The sequence below is a fragment of the Talpa occidentalis genome, unplaced genomic scaffold, assembly GCF_014898055.3.
Source record: "Talpa occidentalis isolate TD23 unplaced genomic scaffold, MPIMG_talOcc4v2.1 talOcc4.10, whole genome shotgun sequence".
NCBI lineage: Eukaryota > Metazoa > Chordata > Mammalia > Eulipotyphla > Talpidae > Talpa > Talpa occidentalis.
The window spans coordinates 57,409,645-57,428,383 of NW_023600993.1; the positions used below are offsets into that span (position 1 = coordinate 57,409,645).

At 44.7% G+C, this 18,739-nt stretch overlaps 1 protein-coding gene across 5 annotated transcripts in view; it reads right to left on the reverse strand.

The window, feature by feature from the left end:
• Nucleotides 1–18,739, reverse strand: part of TNS3 (tensin 3) — a 263,893-nt gene that overhangs the window by 7,801 nt on the left and 237,353 nt on the right. For all 5 annotated transcript variants that reach the window (XM_037493247.2, XM_054695702.1, XM_037493239.2 and 2 more), the window contains 5 exons: nucleotides 14,991–15,122; nucleotides 12,128–12,223; nucleotides 11,305–11,382; nucleotides 10,428–10,505; nucleotides 235–403 (listed from right to left, as the gene is read on the reverse strand). In XM_037493247.2, the coding sequence (XP_037349144.1) occupies nucleotides 235–403; nucleotides 10,428–10,505; nucleotides 11,305–11,382; nucleotides 12,128–12,223; nucleotides 14,991–15,122 (553 nt within the window). The remainder of the gene's footprint in view (nucleotides 1–234; nucleotides 404–10,427; nucleotides 10,506–11,304; nucleotides 11,383–12,127; nucleotides 12,224–14,990; nucleotides 15,123–18,739) is intronic.

The window sequence follows — 18,739 nt, forward strand, 5'->3', positions numbered from 1 at the left end:
AAAGACCTTTTTTTAAAGGTTTTACTGATTCCGTAGAAAAAAGTCTTTGGGTTAAATATTCATAGTTTTACTTGGATCCTGGACCACATATGATGACAGGGAGAAGTGTGGACAGACGCTGGGTTACAATCATTTCTGAGGACCCAGCCCTGCCCAGGGCATGGTTCGGGTGATGAGCAGCTGGCATGTGAGCAAAGACAACCCACCCTCAGCCCCAGCACCCGGCACACTCACTTCCTCTGATTGTCCGTCAGGGTGATCCCCTGGGCCGACACCTTGAAGTGCACAATGGTGGACAAGGGTGGTGGCTCCTGGACCAGCGTAAGGCTCAGGGCCTTCTGCACAGCTTGGTGGCCCGTGAGAGACTCCATCTCCACAGAGTTCAGGTACCACACATTGCAGGCTGCAAGACACCAAGGGAAGCAGGTATTAATGCCTATTCCGACACACAGGTAGCAGCCAAAGGTGACTCAGGATTGTGAAGACTCAAACACGTGGCCTGTGTTCAATGCATTTATTCCCCCCCCCCTTTTTTTATTTCATTTAATTTGCTGGGGTTTTTTTAATATAATTTTTTTTATTTTTATATTCCCCATACAATTACGACCCCCTTATTTTGACCCCAATCCCTCCCCTCCCCACCTCCCACCCCCCATAGAGTGTCTCTGGTTCATAGTTGTTTGTTGATTTTGATTTTTACTTTCTTATAATTACTCTTTTTCCTGGTCCCTTATTTAAGTTTTCTAGATTCCTGCTACGAGTAAGACCATCCGGTATTTTTCCAGGGTCTCCTTGGCTCCAGTAGTGTGTTTATTTTGGGCATGGGCCTCTGGCTTGGTGTCTCTGGGTCTCTCACTTTCTGTGCCTTCGAATCAGGAGTAAGGAGTTTTGCAGTTTTGCAGCTCCTTACTCCTGATTCCGAAGGCACAGAAAGTGAGAGACCCAGAGACACCAAGCCAGAGGCCCATGCCCAAAATAAACACACAGCCAAGGAGACCCTGGCTGGTGAGGACCAACCAGAACCTGCCCTCCCAGTGGCCCCAGACCAATTTTCATCCCTGCAGTCTTGCACCTGGTGTCCTCAGGTGGGGCTAGAGGCACCTTCTCAGGCTCAGTATGAGTCTGCGTGGGACAAGAGACCAACCACAATTGCACTGAGGAAATGTTTCAGAGACAGTATGCAGTCTTGACCCTGAATAACCACCCTGCATGGAGCTCAGTGAGGGATGGGCATCCAGCTGCTGAGACAAGAAAGTCTTCACTGTGATTCAGACCACTGAAGAGCCCAGATGCCAGTCTGGTCCATGTCCCAACCGGACACCCCACGCTGCCCAGGGGGCACGGGTGCTTGTCCGCAGCCATCTTCTCTAGGGGAAGCAAGCAGCCAGTGTAATAAAAGCTATGCCAACAGCCCAATGGCCCTTTGAGCCTAGAATCCTGAAGTTAATTAGTTGCCATGGGATTTCAGGGTGTTTGTGAAGTTGGGGTGACCCATAGGACAGTCTGACTCTGCCTGAAGCTCCCGCCCTGCAGGAGTTGTGACCATCCAGACCACAAACACGTGCCTTTTGGGGAACAAAGCTCCCTGCCCAGCTCTGCTGAATGCTGGTCACTGCATGTGTTTCTAGGCATCTTAACTCCATGCTGAAAGCCTTCTAGATGGTCACTAAACACAAGAGAAAATGCTTCCCCGCGATCTGTACCATTTTATCTGAGCACTCAAATTGGTCACCTACTTGTGCTGTTTTCCTTCTCAAGAGACTGGGATGGGGGAATGCCAGGGAGCAGCTCTGCCTTCTTTCCAGCTTTTGAGACTAGGCACAAACCATGCCTGCTGGCACTTGTGCTGACAAATGCCTGGGCAGATGGGCCCGGCACAACCACCACCACAGGATGCCATCCCCGGTGTGAAGATGTAGGCCTGTCCTCAGCTCACCACCCTGCCTCTCCACAGGCAATACTGCAACTTACAACTAGTCTTTCTAGCTTTAGAAGCTTTGAGGATTTGTTAACCTCTTCTTTCGTGAGAACACAGAATAACTATGATGGAATGAAAACCAGCACTGAGGTTTGTACCCCAAAATGTATCAGAAAATAAATTCCCTGTATCTCTCTAGGTGAGACCATTAAAGTGCTCTGATGCAGCAGGGGAAGCTCTCCCTAGAAAGGTTTTATGCACTGGAGAGGACCAAACGTGTCCTCTCACTAAGGAAACACCCCAAGAAGCACATAGTTCAAAGACCAATGAGGATGTTTTTAAATGTTGCCTGGTGGCGCAAGGGGTCAAGATGCAGCACTATGAAGCTGTCCACAACTACTGCAGCATGAGTTCGATCCCCAGCCAGAGAGGAGACCCACATGGTGCGGCAGACCTCTCCTGACTCACCTGCTGCTCCCCTCAGCAGTGTATTTTTTTTTTTAATTTTTTTTTTTAAGATTTATTTTATTTATACAAGAGCCAGGGTACAGGCCAGATGCATGGGAGGGTGAGAGGATTCACCAGAGACAAAGCGGAGAGCAGAACAGGCAGACTAACGAAATATACTGCTGAGGGGAGCAGCGGGCGAGACAAGAGAGGTCAGCTCGCCATGTGGGTTGCTCCGAGGCCAGCGGGGATCGAACCGACACTGCAGAGGCTGCAGACAGCTTCACAGCGCTGTGCTCAACCAGCTGCACCACCAGGGAGGCCCTCAGCAGTGTATTTCAGTCAATCCCCACTCTGTCTCTGGTGACTCCTCTTACCTCTTGCACCTCTGGCCTGCACCCCAGCTCTTGTATGCACAAATAAGTAAATCTTTAAAAAATAAAAATAAATATTGCTAGAAGCTTCCACCACACACAAGAGACAGACTAAGCCATGCCATCCATCTCTTTCAACAAGGTTCTCCAAACCCACTGTTAACAGGGAGCTTCATCTGAGATACCTTCTCTATAAAGTTCATATAACCATTCACTTTTACTCTCATGAAAAGGAGCTTGCTGTTTCACTCCTATGAGTATTTGAGTGGTTTTATGTCATTAAGCAAAATCTAAAAAACACAGTAATTTTTCATTTCTTCAAGCTAAGCCCAATACTGCTCATTAATAAGGATTCTTATTCTATGTCAGGCCTTACATAGATCGTCTAGTCAGATCTTCACCACAGTCACCCGTTTACAGATGAGGAAATAGAGGCCTAGAGAAATTAAGAAATGTGCAGAAGCAGCCCAGCTGGTCTGTGACTGGACTATGAGTCAACCTCCTGCACATTCCTCAGTGTCCACTGAGAGTCCACAGGCACTGAGGACACAGGGTTTGTAAAAATATCCTAACATTCCAGAAGGTGAGATTTTCACTTTACTATGGGGCACAAAAGTTGTGTGCAGTTTCCCTTCATCATAGACAATGCCTGCTGACAATCCTCAGTGATTACCTAGACAGCCCAGCATCTTTGCAAAGGTCATTGTCACACCTGCACATTTTTTGCCCCAAAAGAATGCTGAGGCAGGTAGAAAGCAGACACTCTCCCTGAACAGATGAGTTCCCAGAGCAGCAGTGCCTGTCACACCTCTGCTCCTCCCAGCTTGCTGACCCTGCCACCACCCAACCAATGGCCACAGGGTGAGGCGTCAGAGGACAGCTCCCAGGCAGTGGATGACCTGCACTTCTACTCCTTTCTGAACCTGAGGGATTTACCCATGTCATGTTGGGAAAGAGAGCAAGTTGTCAAAAGTTCTTAAAATCACAACTTCCCCATGTTCGATATCTACAAAATTTTGATGAAACAGGAGCTCTTATGAAATGCTGGTGTCAAGCAGGCAATCACTCAATCTGGATGACGATTTGTCTACATATCCTACTCCAAGTAACTTAAGGTCCCGCTTATGTGAAGGTATAAAAAGGAAATAGTCCGTGATCACTTGAGAGAGCTACAAGTGAAGCTATTTGAGCTACATACTTATTAGAGTGGGGAAAACTGGAAACAGATGTTCATAAGAGGGAAATGGATAAATAAGCCCTCTCAATGGAATACTATGCACCCATCAAATGGTAATCCTGAAAAATGCATAGCAACATGGGAAACTTGAGTAGCTAATGAGAAAAGCAGAACAAAAACTGTCTCTGCTATGATTAGAACTATAAAGTAAAAAGCATATGTGTGTAAGGACAAGAGTAGGAAGGATCCCTGGAAAATTTAAGAAGCTTGAATTTTGGAAGATGACTATTTTGTCCTTGGTTTCATTAGTGTTACTGCAATACTAACCATGCAGTTACAAAAAGAAAAAAAGAAAACATTGACCTAATTACAATGAAACCCTACAAAAAGGGCATGGCCTGGATCTGGTGCACATTTGCAACCACAGGCTGCCACGACCCAAACCCTGCTTCCTCAGCACCATAAATGATGGTGTTTAATGAGCACCCTCCTGTTTGGGGAATGTATCTCTCCAGTGCAGAGCTAAGATGTCAGCTCAAAGCACAGAAGGGAATGTTGCTTCTCCAAAGCACCTCTGCACTGAGCACATCAGTCCCCTGGTCTTACTCTCGCTAGCTAAGAATAGATGGCCTGCAATGTCCCCTAAAATATCCAAGTCTACCTGACAAGGACTCTTGGCTGGGTGAAGATGGGGGGCTGGACAGGAAAGTATGGGATGTTGACCATCACTCGGCATTTATGGGAAAGCAATTTTATAAGAAACAAACATCTTAGTTCTACAGGTTCCACACAGTCCTACCACTTCTGGGAATTTGTCCTAAGGCAACAACCCAGAAATCAGAGAAGAGAAATAATTCAGAAAGACAGCCTCTCAGGCACTACTTGTATTGAAGCCAGAAACAAAGTAAAGGAGCAAGCATGGGGAACTGACTCACACAAATGACACCGTCACTAAAATGAGATCTATGTCAGATTTGCAAAAAGCAAGGAAATTTTTATGTTAAGTGAGAAAAGGAGAAACACTCAGTGTTCATACATGGTCACAACAGGTCTATGTGTAGTGCAATTTGTCCCCTTCTCTTCTGTATCATCCCTTTCCTTAAATGCAAAGAACACATACCACCTTTATAAGAAAACATACTTTACAATATGGCAAGTTAAAAACACAACCCTAACATGCATGGAAATGCTATTAAAAAATGTCTTTCCTGGGCCTTTCTGGTGGGCTCAAGGGATTAAGTCTCAGCACTATGAAGCAATCTGCAGCCACTGCTGCATGAGTTCAATCCCTGGCCAGGGAGCTCCCCACATGGCGCAGCAGACCTTTCCTGTCTCACCCGCTGCTCCCCTCAGCAATATATTTCAGTCAGTGTGCCTGTTCTTTTCCCCGCTCTGTCTCTGGCGAATCCTCTTACCCCCACACCTCTGACCTGTACCCCATTTCTTGTATGCATAAATAAATAATTCTTTAAAAAAATAAAATACATCAAGAGGTAAAACTATTTTCTACTGAAGGGTTATCTCTAGGAAGGACCACCCTTTAAAAACAAGATATTTAGAGTTATTGTTACAGTTCATATATTATTTAAAAAGAAAGTCTACTTAAAAATGATAAATAGAAGAGCTAAAAAGAAACTTCTCTGAAGAGGAAATGCAAATGGCCAACAGGCATATGAAAAAATGTTCAACATCACTTGTCATCAGGGAAATGCAAATCAAAACTACCATGAGATACCATCTTACACCAGTGAGAATGGCACATATTAAAAAAACTAGCAACAACAAATGTTGGCGAGCATGTGGAGAAAAAGGAACTCTTCTGCACTGCTGGTGGGAGTGCAAACTGGTCCAACCACTATGGAGAGCTGTGTGGAGATTTCTGGACCTACTAAACATAGAGCTTCCAGATGATACAGCAATTCCACTACTAGGTATTTACCTAAAGGACACAGAAACATCAATTCCAAAGAGCACCTGCACCCCTATGTTTATAGCAGCACTGTTTACAATAGCTAAGCTTTGGAAACAACCCAAATGCCCAAAAATAGATGACTGGATCAAGAAGATGTGGTACATATATACCATGGAATATTACTCAGCATTCAAAAAAGATAAACACATGCAATTTGCAGCAACATGGATGGCGCTGGAAGGGATCATGCTCAGCGAAATAAGCCAGAAAGAAAAAGAAAAATACCGGATGGTCTCACTCATAGCAGGAATCTAGAAAACTTAAATAAGGGACCAGGAAAATGAATAACTATATAAGAAAGTGAAAATCAAAATCAACAAACAACTATGAACCAGAGACACTCTATGGGTGGTAAGGGGCGGGGAGGGAAGGTACTGGGGTCAAAATAAGGGGATTGCAATTGTATGGGGAATATAAAAATAAAATTTATTTAAAAAAATAATAAAATAAAATAAAATAAATGATAAATAGAAGAAAAACTTTTTATCTGAAAATAAGGGTTGTTATGGTTCCTCATTGCAATCAATTAATTCATTAATCTGTTAAGTCAGCATTTATTGGAAAAATTATGAAACACCTTTTGTGATAAGATGATATTAAACCCAAGAACAGGCCCCAGCAGTGTGTGTGCCCCATGCTGACTGCCTGGGATGAGTGAACAGCATGGAAACATCACGGCGGCGCCCAGGACCAAGACTCTGTGGTCCTGCCTGCTGCTCAGGAGCTGTGTGTGTTAGCCCAGAGGTATCCCTGTCTCAGGCGCTGTCTGTAAAACAGGTTGAGAGGACCCCACCACCTTCAGGGGTCTTCCATACCAGCACAAAAGCTCTGGAAGTGCTTGCTTAGACTGTTCAACATTATTTTCTGCAATGATATTGATCTATGAGTTGTAACTTAAAAACAATTACAGGTTTTAAAAATTCTAAATATATTTTAAAAAACACAGCAAAAAGTTGAACCAAATCAATCAGAGCAGACTTGTGTTTGCAGCCTGATATCCTACGTCAAGTGCATGGGTGGGTTGCTTGACCATGAAGCCTGCAACAAATGCCCACATCCTTTGGACACCAGGCACGTGCAGGGAGGACATGCTGCCACTTTAACATAGGAAGCTACAAGCCCTGTTTCTCCAGACACTCCCTGAAACAACGTGGGGGATGTGAGCTCATCTCTGATATGGGACCGCTGTCTCACACAGCCGTCACAGGCTCTCCAGGACCAACCTTTTCAAACATGTTCACACAGGGGAAGGACAAGCCACTGCAAGAGAAAGACCATTCTTTGGCGAGGAAAGGCATTTTTACACAAAAGTAGAGTAACAGAAAGACAACAACTTATGTGACTGAGTTAAAGTTCCCAAGGCATTTTGCCATGTGCTATTCATTCAGTATTCACAATCAGTGGTTGGGAAGAAACTATTATTATGGTGAGATCTGCATGGCTACGTGATGTGCCAGAGGTCAAAAATCTGAGTAGTAGAGCCTGAACTTGAGCCCAGGTCTGACAGAGTCTGCACTCTTTATTCTATACCTCTGCATTCTATCACACTTGGCGATTCTGGGCAAATTCTTGTTACCTTGTTCTGGGCACAGATAACTTATCTTTCAATGACAGATAACTTATCTTTCTAAAGGATTTCAACACTAAAGTATTCCTTTTGAAACCAGAGAGATTTATTTTACCTGGCAAATAGGTACAGTGATAAATAGTTTAAAAGAGAAAAACTGCATAGATGATTATTGCAATTATACAAAGGATGTAAGAAAAAAATACCTATGTGCTACATATACCAGAGATAAAGTACACTCCAGATATAAGGTAAAGAATAGTGGTATTTCTAGTCCAATCCTTCAGCATTCCCAGAAGCCCCCTCCTTAACATTTTTGAGATTTACATTGTATGAAAGATCTCTAATGAACGGAACTCAGGGTTTCAAAGTTAGCAAGCCACACTATCTTCTCTAGCTGTGTCTCTTCCTCATATCCAAAGACTCACAACAACCCTGTGATCTTTGACTTATACCCAACCCTCTTAAACTGTGGCCCCTACAGTGCTACAAAATGATCTGACCTGATACTAAATGATTATGGCAATGTTGCAGAAAACAAGGTTAATATACAAAAGTTGATCTCTTTCCAGCAAAGAACAAGTGGACTTGGAAATTAAAAATACAATACCATTTACATTAGCACCCCTGAACATGAAAGAGTTAGGTATAAATCTAATAAAATATGAAAATCACAAAACTCTCAATAATGAAACCAAAGGCAAGAAAAATACAAGACGGGCCTCCCCGGTGGCGCAGTGGTTGATCGCTGGGTTACAAAGCTGCCTGTAGCCTCTGCTGCGCCAATTTGAACCCTGGCCGCCAGGTAAGGGTCCCACATGGCACGCAGACCTCTCCTGCCGCCTGCTGGTCCACTCAGCAGTGTATTTCATCAGTCTACCTGCTCTGCTCCCCACTCTGGCTCTGGTGAATCCTCTCACTCTCCCGCTTCTGACTGTACCCAGTGCTTGTATAAATAAATAAATAAATAAATAAATAAATAAATAAATAAATAAATAAATCTTTAAAAAAAAAAGAAAAATACAAGACTCCCATAATGAAGCCAAAAGAAAATAAATGGAGAAATATTCCATGTTCATGGATAGGAAAATTTAATATAATCAAGATTCTAGTCTTCCCGACTTGATCTATAGATGCTATGGAATCCTAATAAAAAACTCAGCAAGTTACTTTGTGGAAGTCACAGACTGATTCTAAAGTTTATAGGCAGAGGCAAAAAGATCCAGGATAGTCAACACAATATTGAAGAAAAGAACAAAGTTAAGAGAGCTGACACCACTGGGCTTCAAGACTTACCATAAAGCCACAGAAATCAAAACAGTGCAGTAAAGGTGAAATAATAGACAGCTTAAAAGACAAATAATAAAACATAATAGAGACCAGAAAGGGACCAACATAAATAGTCAACTGATCTATGACAAAAGAGCAAAGACAATTCAACGGGGCAAACATTGTCAACAGAAGGTGGTGGAACAACTGGGCATACACATCCCAAAACTGAATCCAGACACAGATCTTATACCTTTCTCAAAAATTAACCAAAAATGGATTACAGACCTAAATGTAAAAAGCAAAACCAAAAAACTCCTAGAGGATAACACAGGAAAAAAAAACACAGATTACCTCAGGTTTGATGATAACTTTTTAGATAAAATACAAAAGACACAAGCCATGAAAGAAAGAACCAACAAGGAGACCTCCCTGGTGGTGTAGGGTTCAAGTCTCAGCACTATCATGCTATTACTGCTGCAGTTTCCCGGGCCAGGGAGCTGACCCACATGGCGCAGCAGACCTCTACTGTCTCACCCGCTGTTCCCCTCAGCAGTGTATTTCAATTCATCTGTTCTGCTCACCACTCTGTCTCTGGTGAATCCTCTCACACCCCATCCCTACCTCTGGCATACACCCCAGTTCTTGTATGCATAAATAAAATAAACCTTTAACAACAACAACAACAAAAAAAAAAAAAACTACACACAGATGTCTCCAGAAGCTTTATTCATAATTGCCAAAACTTGGAAGTAACCAAGAAGTGCTTCAGGAGGTGAATGAATAAATAAACTGGTAAATTCAGATAACAGAATATTATTTGAAAGTAGAAAGAAATGAGCTCTGAAGCCATGAAAAGACATGAAGGAAACTTAAATTCATATTATTTAGTGAAAGAAGCCAATCTGAAAAGACAATATACTACATGATTCAAACTATATGACATTCTGGAAAAGGCAAAACTATGGAGATGATACACAAAAGTAGGGGCTGCCAGAAGTTGGAAGATTGGGAGGAATGGATAGGTGGCACCTGGAGGACACTTAGGGCAGTGGAACTGCTCTGTATAAGACTATAATGGTAGATAAATGTCATTATAAGTATGTCCAAACACATACAATGTACACCATCAGGAGTGACCCCTAAGGTAATCTGGGTGATGCTGAGGTGTCAACGTTGGCTTACTGATCGTGACTAATGTATCTTCCTGGTGGGGGATAGTGATGATGGGGGAGGCTGTGTGTAAATGTCCAACACTATTCTAAAATATAAAGTCTACTACTACCACACTAGTAAAAATGCCCCACTTGGGGGTCTGTGCACCCTGGATTGCTGGCAGCATGGGTCAAATGCTGACTCGCTTCCAATAACTGGTGAGTCATGTGTCCCGTTCACTTTCACATTTACAGCTGGAGGGGCCAGTCACCCACGTCCTGTCTTACTTTGTTTTCCTCCAAACTAAGCATAGAACTTGACATTTATTCCATTAAACTTAGTCTTGTTCGAGTCAGAAGGATACTTCTAGCCTGGGGAGACAGGATTCTCACCCCATCAGACATTTAGTGCCAACTTTCCTGGGGTGGCTTTCTAGAAAACTTCTAACACAAAAGGAGGAATGGAAACAGGATACTGGAGGTGAGAGAGGAGACTGTCCAACTCCAAGTGAACACAGAGGTATGGAGAACAAACTCAAGGTAACTCACCTGCCCCCTGCTTTAGCAGCTCAGCTGCCGAATTGGCCGACGTTTGGGGAGAACTTTCAACTATCTCCTCCAAGGGATCTAGAGGAAGAAGCAAGAAAACACAGCAATGAGTCCAGCGGGCCTGGAAAGAAGCAGCAGGACAAGGAGAGATGATTGTGGCTGATGCGCAGAGGGTGGCACACTTGGTCTGCAGAGCTGGGACCTCCTCCCGGGACCACAGTCTAGTCCAGAGAAACCAACATTACACTCAGAGGAAATGTTAGGGTGATGTGGTCCCACAAAATATCTTACTGATTTATGAATTAATTTACAATTAAATTGTAAATGGTAAATCACATTTCCTAAGTTAATGATCATTAACTTTATGAATTAGAATAAAATTATGTGAAATTAAGGCTGCTGAGGAAGTTGGGAAAGACTGTCAATTTACACTATTATCTGTGGGGTGGATTTTTTATTATCATGGATGTTTTCAAACAAACGTAAAGGTAAAAGCACACATTTCATCCAGCATCTAAGCTCAAGAATTCCAACATTCTGCTGATCTCATGGGATCATAAAAATGAAGAGTAAATGACCTTGAAAGTCTTGGTCTAGAATTTTGTATTTTTGAGCTAACCTTTGCTCCTCAGAAACCTTTCACCAAAGACCCTGATATTAAAATGTGGCTGGGGGCTACAGGTGCAGCAGGACTGCCCCTTCTTTCCCTGATTTGGGGAGGCTGTTCAGCCTTCCTTAGGGTTTGTCCACAAAGGACACAATAGAAAATACCTTGCAGTCTTATTTCCTCAAGTAGATCCCCAGCTGTGGTATGCCCAACACACTACAGACGATCCCACCCAGAGAGCCAGTGTGGCCTGAGGACCTGACAGCGTACCTCGGTCTGGAATGAGCAGTTTGCAGGGCAAAGCCAGGGGTGTGATGGAATGCTGACACACCAAAGCCGTCAGGCTCCCTGCAAAACAAATTAACAGCAAGCATTAGCACAGCTCGGAATACTGAGCTGCTCAGACAGTTTACCCTTTGAAAGGCAGCTCTGCCTGGAGAGGACGACCCTTATATATCTTAGCAACTAACATCTTCCATTGTTGTTGGACTTGGTGCAAAATGAAGCCACAAATTCAGCAAATATTGCAGGTGATTCTTTGCAGAGACACATCATTTCCAATATGTAAAACCATACAGGTTACTGAATCTGAAATTAGGAGGTCTGAGAGCAAGACAGATCCAAGTCTCGCCACACAGAAGTCTCTAAGGTGCTTCTAAAGGACTGCAGCAACGCAATGTGTCACGTGTCTGTGCCTCACCTGGTGAATTCTGCATTCTTCAGGATAGGCCTGCAAGGGTGGAAAGACTCAACTTACAGGGGAGGGACAACATGATGGTGGGGGTCCTGTCTTTCCCTTAATCCCTTAGGGATGGGAATGAGTCAGGTTCCAACCTTGTCAACACCCACCTGCCTGCCAGAACAGTATTTTGTTGACACCAGTCTCAGCATAGTGGTTTTGGTAAGTCTGGTTTCGAAAATGCTTTTTTGAGTAATTTCATATCCAGTTCACTTTAGATCCCTGATAGAGAGGAGCCTCAGAACTGGAGAACTGCACTTAAACACTAGGAGTGAAGCAGTGCCAGGCAACGGCCAGACTCTCAGGGAGCAGCCAGTGTGTGCAAAATACCAAGAGCAGGCTCTTGCCACTCACCAAAATAGGGTTCATTGGAGCAGCCTTTCAACCGTACTCCCTTTGGGGTACACTCAATCAGAAAGTGCCGAACAAGTTCACTGGCCAAATCTCCAACTGTATAAGAGAAGGAGAAAAAAGAGAAAAAACATTTTTTTTTTAATTTTTGAAGAATAAGGAAGGGGAGGAGACAGAGGGAGAGAGCGGCTGGAGCTGCCCTGAAAGGCCTCTCTGGACCAGGAATCTGACCACTGCAGAAGGTGTGTGCCACGAACCATCTGAGGAATGGCAGCTGGGCTCAGGACAGTCAACTGAGCACATGACACACCTTGGGGTCAAGGAGTCTTTGGGAAGAACCTCAGTCATTCTGCCAAGTATTCCCAGTGAAGGGAGGAATTAGTAGCTAAGAAAGAGGAACATCAATCTCCAACTCCTTCAGAGAGCAGAGTTTAGAAAAACCTGGGCTCACATGATGCCCAAGAATGAATCATTGAAGCGCTGAAGATGCCAGTCTTCTGGGTAAGACTTAGCCAGGACCTAAAGCAGGCATCAAGCCCCAATTGTGCAGAGCAGCCTTCCAGCACCCCGCTACTACATGGTACAGTTGTATTCTGGTCACCTTGGAACCCAAAGAGAAAGTGCATCACAGAAAACCACTGATTGTAGGAAAGTACAAACAACATAACAGAAGACAAGTCAGTCAGTACTGCATGTAACAAAACAGTAGACTTTTAGCCAGAGCTGCATCTCGCCCTGCATCCTCGAACACCTTTATGGGGCCTTGCCTGCCACGACTTCTAACATTCCTGATGCTGGAAACCTCCTGACACAGGATCCTCTGGAGTTTGGTTTGGTCCCCACACCTTGCCCCGAGTGCTCTCCCCAATGATGTCTATAAATAACAATGACAAAGCATTTCGCAGGAACAGTAAAACTGGATTGTGTAAAGACTGGATTGTGTAAAAGGCTGTATTGTACAAAAATGGGAAGCGAACACTTTGCCGTTCAGTTGTGGGAGGAAAATAATCCATGTCTCTGAAACTTTAGGGAAACAGAGTGTGGTCTGGATGCCAGTGGTGACAATTACCCAGGGCTACAGTGCAGACCCTGCTGCTGCCCAAACTCCCGACTACAAGAGTGGGTGGTAGCTCACAGGATTATTTCCTGATTCAGTCAGTCCCCTCTCGAATCTGTGTTTCAACTGTGAGCTCCAAACCCTTTATCCAGGAAGCCAGATAAGACTTCACCCAGAGGAGGCCTCAATGTTGTGTTTCCTGAAATCTGCTGTTCCAATAGCCTTTATTTTGTTATCTTCCTCTTAAGATTTGTGAGAGCCCACCACGGAGGCAGATGCCTGCCTGAGGGTAGGAAGAGTAGTACATCACCATCTGTATCTCCAAAAAGACTTTCTCTAATAGATAAATTCAGTGAATCCAAAGAGCCTGAGCGCAGCCATACAGCCGTTCCACTCACTCACGTCCAGCCCTGTCTCCAGACTCATTCATGTCCCCATCCTAAGACATTTCTCTGTTATAACCATCACTCACCGTGTCTTCAAATAAGGAGGAACGTCTGTATCCTCCCTAATCAGTCTGATTCAGCTCTTCCATCACAAAAGCCCCTCTTTCCACTCAAAGTGAGTTGCGTTTAGTTGCTTTGCTCACATTGGAATTCTGGATGCTTTAGAATTCCACCTTTGAAAGCTCACTGTTCTCCCCATTCTACACAAAGCCTTTTCTCCCAGGCAATACCTACATATTTGAGATCTGAGTCTCTTCCCAACTTCACCCCTGTCCTTTCCACTCAGACAACCACTACCTGTGAACAAATGAGCATCTATGTTTCCTGAAAACCCCACAGCATGCATGCCACCGGACGCCTGGAAAACCAAATCTCATGTCCCTCAAGGAATCAACTTCTGTGAGGTGGTGACATATGTGTTTGTTTCACAGTCACACTTAGTTGTACATGTAAGCATGGCAAACTTTCTGATTATGCTTATGTTTCATGACAAAGAGCATGAAAGACAGTAAGTAGAAAGCCTGACTATATCTATACATGATTCAACTAATATCTGGCCTGGTGCAAGTGTGCTAGAACAGGAGGATGAGGAGGAAGGCATTGCCCTTTTCCGTGAAAAGTGGTGCAGCGTGTTGAGCACAGTGCTGTGAAGCTGTCCGCAGCCTCTGCAGCACGGGTTCTATTCCCAGCCAGCCAGGGAGATTCCCACATGGCGTAGCAGACCTCTCCTGTCTCGCCCGCTACTCCCCTCAGCAGCGTATTTCGGTCTGTCTGCCTGTTCTGCTCCCAACTCTGTCTCTGGTGAATTCTCTCACCCCCCCACCCACTGCGTCTCTGTCCTGTGCCCCAGCTATTATATAAAAATAAAATAAAATAAAATAAATAAAATAAAATAAAAATAAATCTTTCTTTAAAAAAAAGTAATGATGGACGGACTCCAGACCTAACTCCAGAACAGTTTTTAAACCATCAAATACATTCATGGGTATAAGAATCATGTATATAGTGTACCTTTCATGTAAGGAAAAAACAAAAACTGAATAACTGATGCATTGTGTAAATAATCAGCAAGAACACACAGGGCTCCATTATCCATAGTTATCCACAGTTAGCATGGAGAAAGGAAGGTTCTATTTCGTAGACAGGATGCTCAATAAATTAAGAGTGAAATGGGTTACCTAATTAAATCAATAAAAAATAAAATTTACAAATAATTAATATTTAGTCTTCAACAAGGACATTTACTAAAATACGTCTGAGAAATTAAATTCTAAGAAAAACCCCTGAGAATTGTTGAAAGTCATCTGCTATCTCATTAGCATAAACACAAGCTCCCAAGCATCCTGCACAGATTAGTTCCTACCTTTCTTGTTCAGCTGCAGGACCGAAGGAGGCGGGGTGGCCACTTTCATGGCTAGGCCGTATGCGCCTCGGAAAGAGTGGCTGTCCCTGACGATGAAGGAGCCTGGCTCTTTGTCCTTTAGCATGGCGATGGCTGCAGGAAGGGGAGGAGAGAGGCATGAAGGTCTGCTGGAGCCACGAACATCTTTTTTTCCTATTGCCAACTGCAAAAAGGGATCTTCTCCCTCCTTTTGCAAACAAGGTCATTGGGAGCTGGCTGGGGTCCCCACTGAGCTGGAGGAACAACATGGGATAAAGTGTATGTTGAGTCCATGCAAGTGAAGAGCCCTTGGGAGGGTCTGTGAAGTTGGGGGTGGGTTCCTGACTGTGAACTATACAGAGATGCAGAAAGGCACTTCCCTTTAGGTCTTAGAAGTGCCAGGCACTTCCCTGCTACTGCCTCGCATGCAGGACTGCCTCTAAACCCACACCACAAGGGTTAAGTCTCAGCACAATGGAGCTATCAGCAGTCACTGCAGCACAAGTTCAACCCCCAGCCAGGGAGCTGACCCACAGGGTACAGCAGACCTCTCCTTTCTCACCTGCGGCTCCCCTCAGCAGTGTATTTCAGTGGATCTGCCTGTTCTGCTCCTCACTCTGTCTCTGGTGAATCTTCTCACCCCTCCTCACACCTCTGGCCTATACCCCAGTTCTTGGATGCATAAATAAAGTAAATCTTTAAAAAAATAAATAAACCCACAGTACCAGTGGAGCGCAACTGATGACCCACAGCCCAGGAAACCAAGGCCCTTTCACTACCCACCCAACCAGGAGCTGGAGGTAAGGTGGGAGGGGGGCACACCACACCTGCACAGCCCCGCGGTGTGCCACCTCTCTCCCTGAGTGACATTTTTCTTAGAGACTTCAGGGTGTATGCACTTCTAACAGAATAAAGGAAATAAGTTTTCAATCACATTTTCTGAAGACAGAGGAAATACTACCCAAAATATCTGAATATTTAATACAAATTCACCCAAGGAAATGGCAAAATTGTCACTTTAGGTGGCCCTCCCACCAGTGGCTCACATGGCCAGTTGTGTCCAGCTTCGACTGGACAGAGCTGGGACCTCTCTTGCATGTGGCTGCCATCGATGAATCAGGACTAATAGGTGCCCAAAGCTCAGCCCCTCCCCATCTCCCCTAGGTGAGGCTGGGGGCAGGTAGCCAATAATCCTGCTTTAAAACATCCCTTCCCCTCCCAGAATCTGGCTCCTCCATATTTCATGAAAAAAGTTGAGTTAAAAAGAATAAGTAGAAGGTTTAAATATATCTGTACATGATTAATACTGTGTTCACAAAAAAAGATAAAAAAGACAGGGTGATAAGTCCAAGTTTGTTGCTACCCAGGCACTGGCCAGAATTTTCTGTAACATGCATATATCTCAGTAAGTTTTATAGCTCTTTACCCTATATAGAAAAGGAGAAAAGCAGGCATTTCAAGTCTAAGGCAATAGAAGTTTAGTAATGGAAAATGCCACCTTTCTACAAAGCCAAAAACCTGTCAGGAACAAACAGGGTGCAGAGCATAGGCCAGGGAGGCAGGGGTCCTGTCCCTCCCAGTAACTGGAGATCTGCTGTGCTAGGCCCTCAGGTGCCCCTGTTGCAGCCCCAACCTTCAGGTGTGCAATCTGTTCAGCTATGGGATGAACAATCATTTTTCGAGGCCTTCCCCTCATCCCAAAGCAGGATGAAGCCCTGAGACAGAAGCTGGCAAACCCAAGATAAGGGAGGAAGGGGGCCAGGACACTAGATCTGTATAACCAGGAGGGAACACTGCCTGACCCCATGGGATGGAAGTCACCCCTACCTGCTTCCCCCAACCCAGGTCTGCAGCCAGGTCGTAGGTCCCACAGCTGCTGTGACACCAGCTAACTCTTCTCACAAGTATTTTCTAAATTTGGGATCAGAACACATTAATATTTTTTAAAACTCGGGGTCGGGTAGGAAGGAGATCACTTTCAGAAAGTTTTGTTTATTTTCGATTATGATTTATCGCAGTGCTTTTTTATTAATTTTTAATTTTTTTAAATATTTATTTCTGCATACAAGAACTGGGGTGTAGACCAGAGGTGTGGGGGGGTAAGAGGATTCACCAGAGAGAGTGGGGAGCAGAACAGGCAGATGTACTGAAATACACTGCTGAGGGGAGCAGCGGGTGAGGCAGGAGAGGTCTGCTGTGCCATGTGGGTTAGCTCTCTGGCCAGGGATCAAACTCCTGCTGCAGTGGCTGGTGACAGCTTGATAGCGCTGTGTCTTTAACCCCTCCGCCACCAGGGAGGTCTTCACAGAGCTTTTTTAAATTGTGATTTCACTTCACTAAGGTGAAAAGTACCCCTTGGGTGGACTGAAGCCCTTGGGGCCCACGTAGCCCAGCAGTGAGAGGGCCTGGTCAGTCTGACCCAAGCTCACCACCCAAGCCCAAGCTTTAAAAGTGAGGGCCACTTGGCCCCAGGGAGGGAGTCAGGTCTCCTAGGGCCAAGGAGTAGCGCTTGAAGAGAGTGCTAGACTCACTGTTGTATGAACAGAAATGAAGTGGGGAGGGGGGCCATGCTGGGCTGAGTGGCTCTCGCACACACAGCAGGTATGGTGACCCGGCTCTGTGCAGGGTGATCTCATTCTCCTCTGAAGGGGTCAGTGGCCACATTTCAATGATCTCTCTCCCTCGTGTCCAGTGCTTTCAAGGACAGTAGAGAGAAGCAGAGGACCTAGAGACCGCAACTAGAACAACTATATTTAATTTCTATTTGATTTAAGGCCCCTTTTCCACCTGAGGTTATTGCTATGCTGGCTCTAGAAGAATGCCTCCAAATTAATCTTGCCATAGTGATATGTGATCCATTGTGCTCCAAAGGAGGCTACCTGGGTATCTCTTCTTACTGCAACCCCCTGAAGTTTCATTGTGGTTTTTCTTAAAGAAAGGCACATCTCAGCGATTAAAACGAAGACAAAGGAAAAGCCCTGGGCAACCTTCTCCCATTTGGAGAAGTGCTGTAGAGTCTTCTATGTAAAGTACTGAGAAAATGGAGGAAGATACACTTTTAGAGTTCAGCTGAAAAATCAATACTCAACGCCTATCTTAGCTACTCTGAAGTGGGGTCCACCTAATAAAACCTTTTAAAATGTCTGATTGAGGGCCTCCCTAGTGGCATAGGGATTTAAGTCTCAGTGATATCAAGCTATCGGCAGCCATTGCAGCCTGAGTTTGATCCCCACATGGTACAGCAGACCTTTCCTGCCTCACCTGCTGCTTCCCTCAGAAGTATATTTCAGTCAATTTGCCTGTTCTGCTCCCCACTCTGTCTCTGGTGAATCCTCTCACCCCCATACCTCTGGCCTGTACCCAGCACTTGTATACATAATAAAAATAAATCTTAAAAAAAAAAAAGTGTGGCTGAGATTAGGCAAAATGACAACAGTAACTCCTACCAGCAGTGACTGCCTCCCACACAGCTCCCCTCCAGGGTCCCTAGAGGCTGGCTCTGTCATCTCCATCCTGCAAGGAATCGCCCGAGTGCACTACAACCCTAGAGGGACTGCTGCTGAGCAGAAGCCAGTGTTTAGTACCAGAAGGAGAGGCTGGTCCCGCCCATCACTCTGGTTTACAAGCCCTGCCAGCAGAACAGGAGAATCACACAGAATCTCCAAGCACCTCTCAGTGCCCAGAGGGACGGGGCACCAAGGCACTAACGCTAATGGCCACAGTTGTGATGA